Source organism: Aulostomus chinensis, chromosome 8 (assembly GCF_037954235.1).
Source record: "Aulostomus chinensis isolate RoL2024-O1b breed Wild chromosome 8, RoL_Achi_v1.0, whole genome shotgun sequence".
In the NCBI taxonomy this organism is placed as follows: domain Eukaryota; kingdom Metazoa; phylum Chordata; class Actinopteri; order Syngnathiformes; family Aulostomidae; genus Aulostomus; species Aulostomus chinensis.
The window spans coordinates 30,582,174-30,601,836 of NC_141327.1; the positions used below are offsets into that span (position 1 = coordinate 30,582,174).

General features: G+C 46.4%; 1 protein-coding gene across 3 annotated transcripts in view; it reads left to right on the forward strand.

The window, feature by feature from the left end:
• The window catches only part of socs7 (suppressor of cytokine signaling 7), a 19,075-nt gene extending 1,275 nt beyond the window's left edge, over positions 1-17,800 (forward strand). Inside the window, exons 1-10 of one of the 3 annotated variants that reach the window (XM_086212431.1) lie at positions 1-975; positions 1,363-1,430; positions 6,323-6,427; positions 7,522-7,656; positions 7,775-7,920; positions 8,157-8,325; positions 11,931-12,059; positions 13,471-13,606; positions 15,436-15,579; positions 16,103-17,800. The exon at positions 1-975 is cut by the window's left edge and continues 1,275 nt beyond it. In XM_086212431.1, coding sequence (XP_086068557.1) covers positions 1-975; positions 1,363-1,430; positions 6,323-6,427; positions 7,522-7,656; positions 7,775-7,920; positions 8,157-8,325; positions 11,931-12,059; positions 13,471-13,606; positions 15,436-15,556 — 1,984 coding nt within the window. In that variant the 3' untranslated portion in view covers positions 15,557-15,579; positions 16,103-17,800. The remainder of the gene's footprint in view (positions 976-1,362; positions 1,431-6,322; positions 6,428-7,521; positions 7,657-7,774; positions 7,921-8,156; positions 8,326-11,930; positions 12,060-13,470; positions 13,607-15,435; positions 15,580-16,102) is intronic. The other 2 variants (XM_086212430.1, XM_086212433.1) reach the window with 2 other exon arrangements.
• The last annotated feature ends 1,863 nt before the right edge of the window (positions 17,801-19,663 follow it).

Consider the following 19,663-nt stretch of genomic DNA (forward strand, 5'->3'; position numbering starts at 1 on the left):
CAACAACACCATAAATCCCGTGGACGTCCAGCGGCAGCAGAACCGGCTGGACCGGGCACTGGGGGGGCATCCGCCAGGTTCGGTCTCTGCGGATGTGCAGGAGGCAGCGGAGCTGTGCCACCGGCATCGCCTCCTCAGCAGCCCCCCCGACTGGCCCCTGCTTGCGGCCAGAAGCCACCCGCTGGCCGTGATCGACTCCCGGCTGGGATGCGCCGCCGGGGACGGGGAAGGAGCCGTGTTCGGGCTGGCCCGCAGGTTCGGGGAGCTGGGGGTCGGTGCCGTGCCCAACATGCTGCTCAAAGCTGGAGAGCTCCCGCAGTGCTCGTGCCAAGGGGCCCACGGGCCGGGAGGGGGAGGGGTCGACCCCGGGGATGACCCCACTGAGACCAGCGATGCCCTGCTGGTACTGGAGGGGCTGGGAAGCGACGAGGTCGCTGGTCTGGGCCTGGACGATGGTCCGGACGCCGAGAACAGCCGCCGCGAGTTTCTGCATCACAGGAAAGGAGAAGTGGAGCAGACGGTGTCCGGAGCCTTCTCCATCAGCAGCTTCCGGGCGGAGCTCAGGAGGCAGGTGGAGGACCTGGCCCCGGGGGCGGCGGCGCAGGTGTGCGGGCTCGACGAGGTGAGCACCGGGGATCCCGGTGTCGCCAGCCAGGCTCTGTCCCCGTCACCCACGCCGGTACAGAGCTCTCCGTGCCAGAGCCCGGGGTCGTCACCCAGGCGGCGGCCGGAGCGGTGCGCCAGCGCGCCGCGGACCCCCGCGGGCCGCGCGGCGGGCGATAAGAGCTTTCGAGCTCCGGGGAGATCGAAGAAAGGCTCGTTAAAGGTCCGCCTGAGCAGACTGTTCCGGACTAAGAGCTGCAGTGGCTCCAGTCACATCTTGGACAAAAGGCCCTCGGTGACCTACTCAGTGTCTTCCGCCGGAAGTCTCCTTGACATGGTGAGCGCTTCCGGTCCGGAGCAGGACGCAGACAGGTGAGATCCCCCTGAGAACAAACCTGTCTCACAGCGATGAGGTGGAAATGAATTAATGGGAGCATGAAAGACCAAACGGTTCTCAGAGCAGTAAATCGCCAATAAAACCAGAATATGATGGTTCTCAACCTGAAGGTGGGAGGGTGAGGGGCAGGAGGCCAGTCTGGCTCCAGCAGGGTGGGGGTCCGGCTGGGTCACACATCCCCTTCAGGGCTTCTCTGCTGCTCGTGTCTCTGGTCATGGCTTCAAGCTTCCTCCCCTCAGCTGAGGTCCTTCTGCTTTCCACTCCAGCTGAGAGCATCAGACAGCAAATGACTCTTCTTCTCTGTGCTTTAACGCTCCTTCTTCTTCTTCTCCTCCTCATCATCCATCTCTCTTGTCCTTCAGCCACAACCAGCCTAGACTGACCAGGGCCCTCAGTGCCTTCTCCCCCGCCTCCCTCTCTGCTTTCACTGGTAAGAACTGCTCACTCTTTCTGCGTTGGTTCTTCTCCTTCCACTCTGAACCTCTCCTCTCTTCAGAGGCTCACACGTGCCTCCAGACCACTAATAAGCTGATTTTTTTGGAACGAAGTCTTGATCCTGAGATGTTCTGCTTGGAGACATTTGGTGGCAGAATGATGAGAGCATAAATCTGTCCGTATCAGTGTGAATTTGGCTTTTACTCTTAATTGAAAATGTGACTGAAACATTTTGCCTGTCAACTCTTGTCAGCAGGATAAGAGACATTACTTCCTCTTTCCTAGTTAAGTTGTAGATTGGTTGGCATACAAATCTACATAGTAATAAATATGTTGCATTGTTTTATGCACAAGGTGAGAATGGCTGTAAAAGCAGGTATATTTTAAAGGTATTGTGTCAAGATGATTTTTTTGTTTTGTTGAGATAAGGCTGGACTACAAATATCTCCTCCCTGGCATGCTGACTTCCAAATGGACTACAAATATCTCATTCCTGACATGTTGACTTCCAAATGGACTACAAATATCTCATTCCTGACATGTTGACTTCCCAATGGACTACAAATACCTCATTCCTGACATGCTGACTTGCTAATGGACTACAAATATCTCCTCCTTGGCATGCTGACTTCCTGTTGGACTACAAATATCTCATTCCTGACACGCTGACTTCCCATTGGACTACAAAAATCTCATTCCTGACATGCTGACTTGCCGTTGGACTACAAATATCTCATTCCTGACATGATGACTTCCAAATGGACTACAAATATCTCATTCCTGACATGTTGACTTCCCAATGGACTACAAATACCTCATTCCTGACATGCTGACTTGCTAATGGACTACAAATATCTCCTCCTTGGCATGCTGACTTCCTGTTGGACTACAAATATCTCATTCCTGACACGCTGACTTCCCATTGGACTACAAAAATCTCATTCCTGACATGCTGACTTGCCGTTGGACTACAAATATCTCATTCCTGACATGATGACTTCCCAATTGACTACAAATACCTCATTCCCGGCCATGCTGACTTGCCATTGGACTACAAATATCTCATTCCTGACACGTTGACTTCCCAATGGACTACAAATACCTCATTCCTGACATGCTGACTTGCCAATGGACTACAAATATCTCCTCCCTGGCATGCTGACTTCCCAATGGACTACAAATACCTCATTCCTGGCATGCTGACTTCCCATTGGACTACAAATACCTCATTCCTGACATGCTGACTTCCCAATGGACTACAAATATCTCATTCCTGACAGGCTGACTTGCCGTTGGACTACAAATACCTCATTCCTGGCATGCTGACTTCCCATTGGACTACAAATACCTCATTCCTGACATGCTGACTTCTTGATGGGGCATGATCCTGGTGGTTAGAGTGGGACTGTGCTTTCACGTTCCTCTGGTGGATCATCTGTCCGTTGGTGCCGGTTCTGGAGCCTCGTGAACCCTCCTCTGTGTCAACCTCAGATTAGACAGAAATATTAAAGCTATACGAGTCAACACGCCATGCTGGCAGCATGAATACATCGCAACACAATAAAAAAACACACAACACAATACAACACAACACAACACAACACAATACAACACAACACAACACAACACAATACAATACAACACAACACAATACAATACAATACAACAAAATACAATACAACACAACACAATACAATACAACACAATATAACACAACACAATACAATACAACACAAGACAATACAACACAACACAATAACACATAACACAGTACAACACAATACAACACAACACAACACAATACAATACAACACAATACAACACAACACAATACAACACAACACAACACAATACAACACAACACAATACAATACAACACAACACAATACAATACAACACAACACAATACAATACAACACAATATAACACAACACAATGAAACACAACACAATACAACACAGTATATAACAATACAACATAACACAATACAACACAATACAATACAACACAATACAATGCAACACAACACAACACAATACAACACAATACAACACAACACAGTACAACACAATACAACACAATATAACACAACACAATGAAACACAATACAACACAACACAATACAACACAGTATAACACAGTACAACACAATACAACGCAACACAATACAACACAATACAATACAACACAATACAAAACAACACAATACAACACAATACAATACAATATAACACAACACAATAAAACACAACACAATACAACACAACACAATAAAACACTACACGGTACAACACAATACAACACAATACAACACAACACAATACAATACAATGTAACACAATACAACACAACACAATACAACACAGTACAACACAATACAACACAATACACTACAACACAACACAATACAACACAACACAATACAACACAGTACAACACAATACAACACAATACAATACAACACAACACAATACAACACAATACAATACAACACAATATAACACAACACAATAAAACACAACACAATAAAACACAACACAATACAACACAATACAATACAACACAACACTATACAATACAACACAACACAATATAACACAACACAACACAATACAACACAATACAATACAACACAACACAATACAACACAATACAATACAACACAATATAACAACACAATAAAACACAACACAATAAAACACAACACAATACAACACAATACAATACAACACAACACTATACAATACAACACAACACAATATAACACAACACAATACAATACAACACAATACAATGCAACACAATAAAACACAACACAATACAACACAACAAAATACAACACAACACAATACAACACAACACAATACAACACAACACAATACAACACAATACAACAAAATACAATACAACACAACACAATACAATACAACACAATATAACACAACACAATACAACACAACACAATACAACACAACACAATACAACACAACTCAACACAATAAAACAACACAGTACAACACAATACAACACAATATAACACAACACAATACAACACAACACAATACAACACAATACAACACAACACAATAAAACACAACACAATACAACACAATACAACACAGTACAACACAATACAACACAAGACAATACAACACAGTACAACACAATACAACACAAGACAATACAACACAACACATACAACACAACACAATAAAACACAACACAACACAATACAATACAACACAATACAACAAAATACAATACAACACAACACAATACAATACAACACGATATAACACAACACAATACAACACAACACAATACAACACAATACAACAAAATACAATACAACACAACACAATACAATACAATACAACACAATTCAACACAATACAACACAACACAATACAACACAATACACTACAACACAATACAATACAACACAACACAATACAAGACAATACAATACAACACAGTATAACACTATACAACACAACACAATACAACACAATACAATACAACACAATACAATGCAACACAATACAACACAACACAATACAATACAACACAATACAACACAATACAACACAACACAGTACAACACAATACAACACAATACAATACAGCACAACACAATACAACACAACACAATACAACACAACACAACACAATACAACACAACGCAATAAAACACAACACAGTACAACACGATACAACACAATACAACACAACACAATAAAATACAACACAACACAATACAACACAGTACAACACAATACAACACAATACAATACACCACAACACAATACAACACATAACACAATACAATACAACACAACGCAATACAATACAACACAATATAACACAACACAATAAAACACAACACAATAAAACACAACACAATACAACACAATACAGTACAACACAACACTATACAATACAACACAACACAATATAACACAACACAATACAATACAACACAATACAATGCAACACAATAAAACACAACACAATACAACACAATACAATAGAACACAATACAACACAATACAACAAAATGCAATACAACACAATACAACACAACACAATACAGCACAGTACAACACAATACAACACAATACAACACAACACAATTCAATACAACACAATACAACACAACACAATTCAACACAATACAACACAACACAATACAACACAATACACTACAACACAATACAACACAACACAATACAACACAACACAATACAACACAGTACAACACAATACAACACAACACAATAAAACACAATACAACACAATACACTACAACACAACACAATACAACACAACACAATACAACACAATACAACACAACACAATACAACACAGTACAACACAATACAACACAATACAACACAATACAATACAACACAATACAACACAATACACTACAACACAACACAACACAATACAATAGAACACAGTACAACACAATACAACACAACACAACACAATACAACACAATACAATACAACACAACACAACACAACACAATACAACACAATACAATACAACACAACACAATACAACACAATACAATACAACTGGTGTTAATATTCTGTCTTCCCTTTTTGACTTCTCGCTGTCTCTTCTCCTCCTCTCCTCTCTCTCCCCTCTCCTCCTCTCTCTTCTCCTCCTCTCCTCTCTCTCTCCCCTCTCCTCCTCTCTCTTCTCCTCCTCTCCTCTCTCTCTCCCCTCTTCTCCTCACTCTCCTCCTCTCTCTCTGTCTTCTCTCCTCCTCTCTCTCTGTCTTCTCTCCTCCTCCTCTCCTCTCTCTCTCTCTCTCCTCTCCTCCACTCCCTCTTGTCTCCTCTCCTCTCTCCTCCTCCTCCTGCTCTCTGGCATCAGGTGAGACGGTTTCTCTGGTGGATGTGGACATTTCTCGGCGAGGGACGATCACGCCACACCCCCCTACGCCTCCCCCGCCTCCACGCCGCAGTCTAAGTCTGTTAGGTACTCGTGCATCCTTCTTTCTGGCTCGTTGCTCCTGTCTGCAGGGAGAGATTTACCGGCGTAAACGGCGTTAGCGTTTGAGTTTATCTCCTCATCAGCTGACAACCACAGGAGTAAAGGCTGTTGCTGTGTTAAGTGAAAGGTTTCTGGATCTCAGACACAAGCAAGTTGTTGTTGTCTGCCTCAATCTGATGGGGGGGGGGGGGGGTGTTGATGGTCAGGCTAATTTGTTTCCTAGCTTTAGTTCAGGTTTGCTCTGGAATCAGTTGAGCACACTTGAAGTTGTTCAGACGGGTAAACACACCACAACCAGCCAGAGACGCCCGGTGGAGGAGGGCTCCTCTCCCAACAAGAAATACATGATTAAATGAAACGTAAGTATCAGGACACAAGGAGCGTTTTATGTTTTACGTTTCACAGCCACTCTCTGACCCGTCAACAAGCTGCACCAAAGATTTGTCCCTCAGACTGACTCGTAGATGAGTTTTCTTCATTTGATCAGTGAAACTGTGAAACGGTGGTAGAATCCTGGCCAAATTCTCATAAAAATGTCTGATATATTCGGTTCTTCACAGTACTGCAGGTCTCGCACAAACACCCTGGGTTTTAAATCCCGTTCAAGCCGATTGGTCGACTTCTTGCCGTTTTTCCCGGCGTCACATGATGTCACACTGAGGCGCCAGCGTGGTCAGAACAGCAGCAGAGTGAGGCCTCTTGGGCTCGTACGCAGTCTTTGGTCGCTGTCCCAGCAGCAGCGTGGAGGACAGTGACGGGTTTCTGATTTTCCATCTCAGAACAGATGATTGAATTTAGGGCTGAGAGGACAAAGGCTGGTGAAATTTCCCACTGGTGACAACAAGCTCCGCCCACTCATCATATGACAGCCTGCAATTTCAAAGTTGACCCGGGTTTTGTTTTCCTGGCAGTGCTGATTAGCACCCATGTGTACGACAGGGTCACGTCACTGATGCAAAGCTTTCTGAGTGTTGGACATCTTTCATTCCCTCCTTCCTCTCCTCCATCCTCCTTCCTCTTTCTCCGTCTTGTCTCTCTTGTCTTCCTTCCCCTTTTCCTGCTGTCTTTCCTGTCCCCAGATGACATAGCCGGGCCTCAGCCTGGGCCTTTCCTAGTGAGCGTTATGGGAGCCTCCCTGCAGTCCCTCCCCTTGCCTCTCCCCCCTCCTCCTCCCCCCTCCCACACCTCCATCCAGCACAGTCTCAGCCTCAATGGTAAGACATAATTGTGGGCTGATGGGAAATGTAGTCCACCCATCTTCCCTGTGCTCTCTTTCCATAAGGTTTATATCAAGGCTGCTTCATGCTCTTAAATTCTATCTCTCTGAATCAGACGCCTTCCTGCGGGCACTTCCTCATTCAAACCAATCATTGGCTGATGCTCCACCCACTGCCAGACAGGCTCCACCCCCCATGCTGTGCGCCCTTCGGAGATCTGAAGCCAGTAATTTCACCGCCAGCCTGAGGGAGCTGGAGAAGGTCAGACAGCCTGATAATAACAATAGTACCTGAAATTTCTCTGCAAATGTAATTTACTATCAGTCGACATGAGAAGCAGAAAACAGTGCAGATTTTTCTTTCATATTGTTTTGTTTGGAAAATAGTTTGTTAAGTGGGAGGAAGATGGTTTGTGCTAAACGTATCAGGGATGAACACCAACTTGCTCAGTGGTGGTGTGTGAACGAGCGTCTCCTCTGTCTCCTCCGTCCCTGCAGTGCGGCTGGTACTGGGGCCCCATGAACTGGGAGGATGCAGAGATGAAGCTGAAGGGGAAACCCGATGGTTCGTTTCTGGTCCGAGACAGTTCAGATCCCAGGTACATCCTGAGCCTCAGCTTCCGCTCGCAAGGGGTGACTCATCACACACGCATGGAGCACTACCGGGGTGAGACACACACACACACACACACACACACACACACACACACACACACACACACACATCACTACTACAGGATTCTGGACCCTTACTCAAACATGGGGTCACAGCCGACACAACTCATTCACATCAACGTGACCACACGTGTTTGGAGGCGTGACGTCTGACAGGCTGCTGTTACACAACAACTGTGCTGATTCACCTTTCTAGGCCCTGTTTGTTGATATTGTTGGTCCATGCTACCGTTAGCTTTGCCATTAGCTTCATCTGCATTACTCTGAGGTTAATGATGTCATTGATTTGGCTCAGGAGGTCTCGTGTCAGTCTTCTAAACGGAGCATTGTCGGATTGATACCTGTAAGTGTCCTAGAGCAAGATACTCAACAGCTGACTGCTCCTGATGAGTGGCGCTGTCGCACTCATCAGCCTTCGAGTCACTGGCTGAGGGAGGCAACACTGCCAAATGTTACTAAGTCTCCTCAGTTCATTGTTTGAAGTACACAAACCTCTTTTTGAACATAAGAATCAGTGAAATGCGTATTCATACTTTGTAATTCCATCATCCATCCCTCCATCCATTCATCCCTCCTTCCATCCATCCATCATCCATCCCTCCATCCTTCCATCCATCCCTCCATCCATTCATCCCTCCTTCCATCCATCCATCATCCATCCCTCCATCCTTCCATCCATCCCACCATCCATTCATCCCTCCTTCCATCCATCCATCATCCATCCCTCCATCCTTCCATCCATCCCTCCATCCATTCATCCCTCCTTCCATCCATCCATCATCCATCCCTCCATCCTTCCATCCATCCCTCCATCATTCATCCCTCCTTCCATCCATCCATCATCCATCCCTCCATCCTTCCATCCATCCCTCCTTCCATCCATCCATCATCCATCCCTCCATCCTTCCATTCATCCCTCCATCCATCCATTCATCCCTCCTTCCATCCATCCATTCATCCCTCCTTCCATCCATCCATCATCCATCCCTCCATCCTTCCATCCATCCATCCATTCATCCCTCCTTCCATCCATCCATCATCCATCCCTCCATCCTTCCATCCATCCATCCATCCATCCATCCATCCATCATCCATCCCTCCATCCTTCTATTCATCCCTCCATCCATCCATTCATCCCTCCTTCCATCCATCCATCATTCATCCCTCCATCCTTCCATTCATCCCTCCATCCATCCATCCATCCATCATCCCTCCATCTATCATCCATCCCTCCATCATCCATTCATCCCTCCATCCATCCATCCATCATCCATCCATCCATCCATCCATCATCCATCCCTCCATCATCCATTCATCCCTCCATCCATTCGTCCATCATCCATCCCTCCATCCATTCATCCCTCCATCCATTCGTCCATCATCCATCCCTCCATCCATTTATCCATCCATCCATTCATCCCTCCATCCATTTATCCATCCATCCATCATCCATCCATCCATCCATCCATCATCCATCCATCCATCATCCATTCATCCCTCCATCCATCCATCCATCCATCTATCATCCATCCCTCCATCCATTCATCATCCATCCATCTATCATCCATCCATCCATCCATCCATCATCCATCCCTCCATCCGTTCATCATCCATCCATCCATCATCCATCCATCATCCATCCCTCCATCATCCATCCATCCCTCCATCCATCCATCCATCATCCATCCATCTATCATCCATCCCTCCATCATCCATTCATCCCTCCATCCATCATCCATCCATCCATCCATCATCAATCTATCCATCAATCCATCCCTCCATCCATCCATCAATCCTTCCATCCATCCATTTATCCATCCATTCATCCCTCCATCCATTTATCCATCCATCTATCCATCCATCCATCAATTCATCATCCATCCCTCCATCCATTTATCCATCCATCCATTCATCCATCCTTCCATCCATCTATTTATCGATCCATCCCTCCATCCATCCTTCCATCCATCATCCATCCATCATCCCTCCATCCATCCATCCATCATCCCTCCATCCATCCATCCATCCATCCATCCATCATCCCTCCATCCATCCATCCATTCATCCATCCATTTATCCCTCCATCCATCCATCATCCATCTATCCATCCATTCATCCATCCATTTATCCCTCCACCCCTCCATCCATTCATCCCTCCATTCATTTATCCATCCATCCATCCATCATCCATCCATCCATTCATCCATCCGTCCATCATCCATTCATCCCTCCATCCATTTGTCCATCATCCATCCCTCCATCCATTTATCCATCCATCCATCCATTCATCCCTCCATCCATTTATCCATCCATCCATCATCCATCCATTTGTCCATCATCCATCCCTCCATCCATTTATCCATCCATCCATCCATTCATCCCTCCATCCATTTATCCATCCATCCATCATCCATCCATCCATCATCCATCCATCCATTTATCCATCCATCCATCCATCCTTCCATCCATCCATCATCCATCCATTCATCCATCATCCATCCCTTTATCCATCCATCCATTCATCCCTCCATCCATTTATCCATCCATCCATCATCCATCCATCCATCCTTCCATTTATCCCTCCACCCCTCCATCCCTCCATTCATTTATCCATCCATCCATCCATCATCCATCCATCCATCATCCATCCGTCCATCATCCATTCATCCCTCCATCCATTTGTCCATCATCCATCCCTCCATCCATTTATCCATCCATCCATCCATTCATCCCTCCATCCATTTATCCATCCATCCATCATCCATCCATTTGTCCATCATCCATCCCTCCATCCATTTATCCATCCATCCATCCATTCATCCCTCCATCCATTTATCCATCCATCCATCATCCATCCATCCATCATCCATCCATCCATTTATCCATCCATCCATCCATCCTTCCATCCATCCATCATCCATCCATTCATCCATCATCCATCCCTTTATCCATCCATCCATTCATCCCTCCATCCATTTATCCATCCATCCATCATCCATCCATCCATCCTTCCATCCATCCATCCATTCATCCATCCATCCATCCATCCCTCCTTCCATCCATCCATCCATTCATCCATCCATCCATCCATCCATCATCCATCCATCAGGACCACTGCTCTGCCGGGCCGCCACCTTGTAATTCCATTTGGGGGAAAATAAGATACAAATATGGCGCTTACTGCGTGTTTTTCCCTATTGGTACTGGAGCTGGAGTCTCCATGTTCTCCCTGTTCCTGCTGGGTTCTCTCTGGTACTCCAGCTTCCTCCACAGTCCAAAGACATCAAGAGGGACCAGGTTAATCCAGACTCTAAATTGACCGTAGGTGTGACTGTGAGTGTGAATGGTTGTTCGTCTCTGTGTGTTGGCCCTGCCATGGACTGGCGACCTGTCCAGGGTGAACCCCGCCTCTCGCCTGTTGACGCTGGGATAGGCTCCACCCCCCGCGACCCTTAATGTGTAGGAATAAGCGGAAGATGACGATGGATGGATGGATGGTACTGGAGCTGGTAGCGGTGGCTTAGCTTAGCATAGACACTGGAAGCTGGGAAGATGAGGCAATGATTCATAGAGGAAAACCTCTCCCTCCATCTGCAGGGACCTTCAGCTTGTGGTGTCACCCAAAGTTTGAGGACCGCTGCCATTCAGTGGTAGAGTTCATCGAGCGAGCCATCATGCACTCCAAGAACGGCAAATTCCTCTACTTCCTGCGCTCCAGAGTTCCAGGTAAAATAGAGTTCATATGTTTACAGGCAGCCGATCAAAAATGGAAGTGGGGTGGCACTTTGTGAGAAGTGCCTGAGAGCTGATGTATGTCTGCAGTGGCCTGCCTGCTTCATGACTGTGTTGCTCTCGCTAAGCAGTCAACATGACGAGGTCGCAATGAGACTTTTATGATACGCTGTCAGTCCGTGGTGAGGACATTCATTTCGTGGTTTGATGAGAATGTGTGAAGAAATTGTGTCCAAATACAAAATTCAGCTGTAAGATACACCTTCACATTTAATGAAACCCAAGAAAGGTTTACAGATGTGAGGAAATTCTGTCAAAGTTTGAAGAGTCACACAGAAGCATTCTGATGGACTCAGAAAGGCCCTCAGTCACCAAGCATTTAAAAGTTGTGTGACTGTCCTGTCAAGGAAAGACTGACAAAGCAGTAAGTCCTCCTTTCTACTTGATCAGTATTACAATGCAGTTACTTTGGCATTTTTTTATTAATTAATTATAATTAAATCACAAACCTGTAGACCAGCGGTTCCCAAACTTTTTTGGCTGCACCTCCTTCTGTATCCCAGGCATCAGCTGAGAGGATGTGAGCGTATTCAGGTGCCTCCAGACATGCTGAGTGGTTTACATCACTTGCGTCCCACCTTAGCCACAGTCCATGTGCACACCGGGCCTCTCACCTGGCATCGCCAAGTCACCCCCCCACTAGAAATGGCTCTGACACTGGTAGCTGCTGCAGAAACACATTGAGTTCTTCAACACAGGGCCGTGTCTTGACTTGATGAGGGAAGTCTGAGAGTAAAAATACGTTATCGATCCACTAAAAAGTTATTTTATCGATGATAGTAGATTCAATGTATTTTCTCTGATTCATTATACGTATATAAAAGGGGGGGCACACACCATACGTACCAATGATCTTCTTGGTTTAGTTTATCCAGTTTATTTGGAAAAAGGATGGTGTTTAATTGAACATTAATTATTCACAGGGAATAAAAGGATGCACAAGAATTAGCTAATTTCTGTCTGTAGTCCTTGAACACGTGACATGTTCCAAACACAAACTCCAATATCATGGACGTGTTACCTCTTCAAAGTGAGCGTCACCACAAAAGATGGAAAAATTCCGCCTCCTTCAAGTGCAAAGTACAATGACAGGAGAGAGTGTTGAGTCTCCGCAGCCTGACATGAAGTGCATCACGTTAGAATGAAGACAAGACAAAAGGTTCCTGATAATAAACATTGAAGTCCTTGAGTTTACCTGCAGAGGTGACTGGTCAGGTGAGCATGAAGGGAACGTATGCAACAATCCCACATGAATAGAAGAGATCAACTTTCTGTTGATCGGCTGGAAGTCTAACTTCACGTGTTCGTCCTCACGTGTTCATCCTCACATGCGCCTGTGTTCCAGGACTCCCGCCCACCCCGGTTCAGCTGCTGTATCCCGTCTCTCGCTTCAGCAACGTTAAGTCGCTTCAGCACCTCTGCCGCTTCTGCATCCGACAGATCGTGCGCATCGATCACATCCAGGAGCTTCCACTGCCCAGGTACTCGTGTGCTCACGTGATCAACCAGATCTCCACCTGACATGTTCACCTGAGATTCACGTACATGTGCTTTGATCCAGGCTGACTTAACCGGCAGGTATCCCATAGACTGATGATAAGTTTCGATTGCGTGATGTTTTAACTGTTATTAAATAATAGATTTTCTCTCTTCAGCTCCACTGCAAAAAAGTGAATGTTTTTGCAGTGTGAAAGGTAGAAAAATTCAAGAGGAAACACTGAACAGTTCAATACTGTTTATGCAACTGAAACTATGAAGAAGTTGAAGCAGATCGAATCGGACAGACGAATGATCAATAAAATCTAGGATTTCATAAATGTGAACTTTGTAGAAGAAAACGAAAATAAAGATGAAACCTCTTTAACACCGTCAATAATCAAATACCACACAAATAAAATTACATTACACACAAGATGTAGTAGGAGGGAGTACCTGCTTATGTATCCCCATCCATCCACCCATCATCCCTCCATCCACCCATCTGGATGGAGGGATGATGGGTGGATGGAGGGATGAGGGTGGATGGAGGGATGAGGGTGGATGATGGGTGGATGGAGGGATGAGGGTGGATGGAGGGATGAGGGTGGATGATGGGTGGATGGAGGGATGAGGGTGGATGATGGGTGGATGGAGGGATGATGGGTGGAGGGAGGGATGATGGGTGGATGGAGGGATGAGGGTTGGAGGGAGGGATGATGGGTGGATGGAGGGATGATGGGTGGATGATGGGTGGATGGAGGGATGATGGGTGGATGATGGGTGGAGGGAGGGATGATGGGTGGATGGAGGGATGATGGGTGGAGGGAGGGATGATGGGTGGATGATGGGTGGATGGAGGGATGAGGGTGGATGATGGGTGGATGGAGGGATGATGGTTGGAGGGAGGGATGATGGGTGGGTGGAGGGATGATGGGTGGATGATGGGTGGATGGAGGGATGATGGGTGGATGATGGGTGGATGGAGGGATGATGGGTGGAGGGAGGGATGAGGGTGGATGATGGGTGGATGGAGGGATGATGGTTGGAGGGAGGGATGATGGGTGGGTGGAGGGATGATGGGTGGATGATGGGTGGATGGAGGGATGATGGGTGGATGATGGGTGGATGGAGGGATGATGGGTGGAGGGAGGGATGAGGGTGGATGATGGGTGGATGGAGGGATGATGGTTGGAGGGAGGGATGATGGGTGGGTGGAGGGATGATGGGTGGATGATGGGTGGATGGAGGGATGATGGGTGGATGATGGGTGGATGGAGGGATGATGGGTGGATGATGGGTGGAGGGAGGGATGATGGGTGGATGATGGGTGGAGGGAGGGATGATGGGTGGATGGAGGGATGATGGGTGGAGGGAGGGATGATGGGTGGATGATGGGTGGATGGAGGGATGAGGGTGGATGATGGGTGGATGGAGGGATGATGGGTGGAGGGAGGGATGATGGGTGGATGGAGGGATGAGGGTGGATGATGGGTGGATGGAGGGATGATGGTTGGAGGGAGGGATGATGGGTGGGTGGAGGGATGATGGGTGGATGATGGGTGGATGGAGGGATGATGGGTGGATGATGGGTGGATGGAGGGATGAGGGTGGATGATGGGTGGAGGGAGGGATGATGGGTGGAGGGAGGGATGATGGGTGGATGGATGAAACACCTCAGGAGTCTTTAGATGTGTTTGTGCTCTCACTGGATGAGTCATTTATATTATATATTATTATTATTATATTATTATATTATTATTAAAGCTCAATCAAACGCTGACTCCTCCCTATCAAGTCAACTATCTCAACCTGTGACCTCACCTTTCTGCAGGCCGCTGATCTCCTATCTGAGTAAGTTTTATTACTACGACCCCGAGGAAGAGATGTACCTGTCGATCAAAAGCATCCGGACGGTGGTCGGATTAGAACCAGAAGCAGAGTCCCAAACGTAGCAGTGGAGGTCTTCGTGACTCAAGTAAGTTCCTCCAGACTTGTTTCTGGGAAAAAGGTCATGTGACTTTACAATGATTCAAATAGCAAATCAAGGCTCTTACAAGTATATTCATATTTATTGCGGTGGGTTTGTATGAGTCCTTCATGAAGGTATTTGTAACATTCTCACCACGCCGCCCGTCTGGCTCGTACTCCTGCTCGTGCAGCAGGGAGGAAGCTGTTCGTGTGTCACAAATCTGTGATCCTTGCATCTTTCAGCAGATGAAAGTGAAAACAGTGGAAGTGGATATAAAATACTGAGCAATCTGTGCTAATTAGCCAATGTTAGCATTGCAACCCCATTACAAGGGTGGTAGATGGTTATCAGAACATGTCAGGCACTGTGAACAACAGATAATAGATCAAAATGTTAATTTGGCTGAGAAATTTCCAGCTGCATAGCTTGTAGCTGCTAGCTTGTAGCCATGTACAGTATCTGTTGGCACTTAGCCGCTACATCCACTAGCATGTAGCTAGCATGTTAGCACATGGCTGACATGTAACAGGACTCTCTCCCCAGGTTTCTATATGAAGGCCTGACCTCTACTGGCCTGCCAGTCTTACAGCATCAGCTGCTGGACATCTCTGTGTCCTTTGGGACTGGGATAGACCCACTTCTGCGGATTTGGACTAATGAAACCAGGCAAAGTAACTGGTGGGAAGTCTATCGATAGGAAGTGCAGAAGATGAGGATCCGGCCTCTCCTGAAGTGGGACTGAAGAGGTGTTCTCGCCATGAAACCCGCTGGCAGGAGGAACTCGCTCTGCAAATGTCTTGACCCTGCAGAGGACTTGAACACAATGCACTGGTTGATTTGTACGACTATTGTTTGCTGCCGTTTCCTTGTTTTTCCTTTCATTCTGTCAAAATTAGGTTTTTGGATAAAGAATATGCTGTCATGACAGATATACACACACATACACACACTGCTGAGCATTCAAGTGGTTAAGAACCCAAGGCATTGTGTCTGGGGACTGAGGCGATAGCTGCTGTGCTAACGCTAATGTGAATACCTCAGATGACACATGAAGATTGAGGAGTGAAACTGATACTTGACTCTGGTGACAGAGATAGAGATGGCGATGGCGTCGAAGCTGTCAGACAATCTCGATCTCCTAACAATATGTGAAATGACCACACCGATCTTACAGTGGCGGTGCCACAACATCTGCGTTCCATGTCAGTAGCATCATCACGAGAACTTGAGAGCCAGTCAGGACCTTGTTTCATGGTGGACATGGGAAGTCTCTGCTTCAACACTGCAGGTGGAGCTAAGAAAGCTTTATTTTATTCCTATTCACTGACAACAGCTTTTTGATTGTTGGAAACTCATGATTTATGATGTGGGCACAAAAAGTCCTGTGGTAAGATTGGAAATACATCGTCTGTTGAATTACTGTTGTGGTCACTTCAGTTCCTCCAGTGAGGCGCTTCGAGCGAACAGCATTCCTTCGTTAGCTGCAGCGCAACCCCAAACTAGAAGAAGTCAAATTACAGAAGTTAAGATGAGGCAGGGGAGGGCTCGCACACAGGAAGATCGCCGCAGATCTGGATCGCAGATAAGATCATTGTTCATTTGAGAATCTGGGGCCGAACGGAGCAGGAGTCAGAGGCAAACGCGGACTATCAGCTTAGATGAAGGTGAAAACATTGTGCAGCCTCGTCGGTTTGTTGCTAACTTTCCTGGCTGTGGTGGCCAACTGACCTGCAGGAGACGCCGCCCTCCTTCACCGTCTCTGAGCGAATCATCTGCTCGTGAGTGCCAGAACTTCCGGATCAACCCTCCTCAGATTGATACTTGCTTCTTGGCTTCACTTTTTGCACATTTTATTATTAAATTGATGAAATAACCATTTTTAAGGTTAAAGCCTCTGAATTAAAAACATGTTTTTAGATATGTATTCAAATCTGATTGCTTTTTTAAAGATATATACTTCCAAAAATGTCTAATGTTTCAACTTTGTCATCATGGGTGAAGAATGTAGATGATTGGGGGAAATGGCAGTTACAATAAAAGGTGAAAAAGTGAACAGGCCTGAAATCTTTGGAGCCGTGTGGATGAGCAGCAGAAGCACCGACTGTACTCACTTGTGTGTGTGTGTGAGGGATATTTCCCTTCAAATGAGCAATTTTGTGAATGTTGGCGTGTGTGACTCAGGTGGTCAACTCTCAGAGGAGGCAGCAGCTTTGCCATTCTGTCATTGTCTCCAAATATCTCTTTTTAAATGACAATCAACTTAAAGAATCATATCTTGAGAGTCATGGAGCCTCTGATCCGTGCTAGCGTTTTCCCTGCATTACTAAAGTCTGACTGGCTGTTGCCAATCCAACACGGTGGATTCTCACCAAATCTCTGCGCTGTCAAACTCACCATGCAAAATATCTGATTCTTCAAGCACAGAAGAGCTCCTCATTGTTCTAGATGTCATTCACGGTCCAGAAGTGTCACAATCTGGAAGGAACTCTGTGTCATTTCCCAGCATGCCTCTAGACCACCTCCAGATAGAACACACCGTGGCAGGAAAAAGTCCGGACCCTGTAAATAAGTTCTCAGCTGAAGGTCCCACCTGTAATCAGGTGTTTGGTTCCCAGCAGCTGAAGATATCAGTTGGTTCAGTTCTACATCAGATCCACCAGTAAACACCAGACCGATGGGTGTTGGAGGTTCAGTTCTACATCAGATCCACCAGTAAACACCACACCGATGGGTGTTGGAGGTTCAGGTCTACATCAGATCCACCAGTAAACACCAGACTGGTGGATGGTGGAGGTTCAGGTCTACATCAGATCCACCAGTAAACACCAGACCGGTGGATGGTGGAGGTTCAGTTCTACATCAGATCCACCAGTAAACACCAGACTGGTGGATGGTGGAGGTTCAGTTCTACATCAGATCCACCAGTAAACACCAGACCGGTGGATGGTGGAGGTTCAGTTCTACATCAGATCCACCAGTAAACACCAGACCGGTGGATGGTGGAGGTTCAGTTCCACATCAGATCCACCAGTTAACACCAGACCGGTGGATGGTGGAGGTTCAGTTCTACATCAGATCCACCAGTAAACACCAGACCAGTGGATGGTGGAGGTTCAGTTCTACATCAGATCCACCAGTAAACACCAGACCGGTGGGTGTTGGAGGTTCAGGTCTACATCAGATCCACCAGTAAACACCAGACCGGTGGATGGTGGAGGTTCAGTTCTACATCAGATCCACCAGTAAACACCAGACCGGTGGGTGTTGGAGGTTCAGGTCTACATCAGATCCACCAGTAAACACCAGACCGGTGGATGTTGGAGGTTCAGTTCTACATCAGATCCACCAGTAAACACCAGACCGGCGGATGGTGGAGGTTCAGTTCTACATCAGATCCACCAGTAAACACCAGACCGGTGGGTGTTGGAGGTTCAGGTCTACATCAGATCCACCAGTAAACACCAGACCGGTGGATGGTGGAGGTTCAGTTCTACATCAGATCCACCAGTAAACACCAGACCGGTGGATGGTGGAGGTTCAGTTCTACATCAGATCCACCAGTAAACACCAGACCGGTGGGTGTAGGAGGTTCAGTTCTACATCAGATCCACCAGTAAACACCAGACCGGTGGATGGTGGAGGTTCAGTTCTACATCAGATCCACCAGTAAACACCAGACTGGTGGATGTTGGAGGTTCAGGTCTACATCAGATCCACCAGTAAACACCAGACCGGTGGATGGTGGAGGTTCAGTTCTACATCAGATCCACCAGTAAACACCAGACCGATGGGTGTTGGAGGTTCAGGTCTACATCAGATCCACCAGTAAACACCAGACCGGTGGATGGTGGAGGTTCAGTTCTACATCAGATCCACCAGTAAACACCACACCGATGGGTGTTGGAGGTTCAGGTTTACATCAGCTCCACCAGTAAACACCAGACCGGTGGATGGTGGAGGTTCAGTTCCACATCAGATCCACCAGTAAACACCAGACCAGTGGATGGTGGAGGTTCAGTTCTACATCAGATCCACCAGTAAACACCACACCGATGGGTGTTGGAGGTTCAGGTTTACATCAGATCCACCA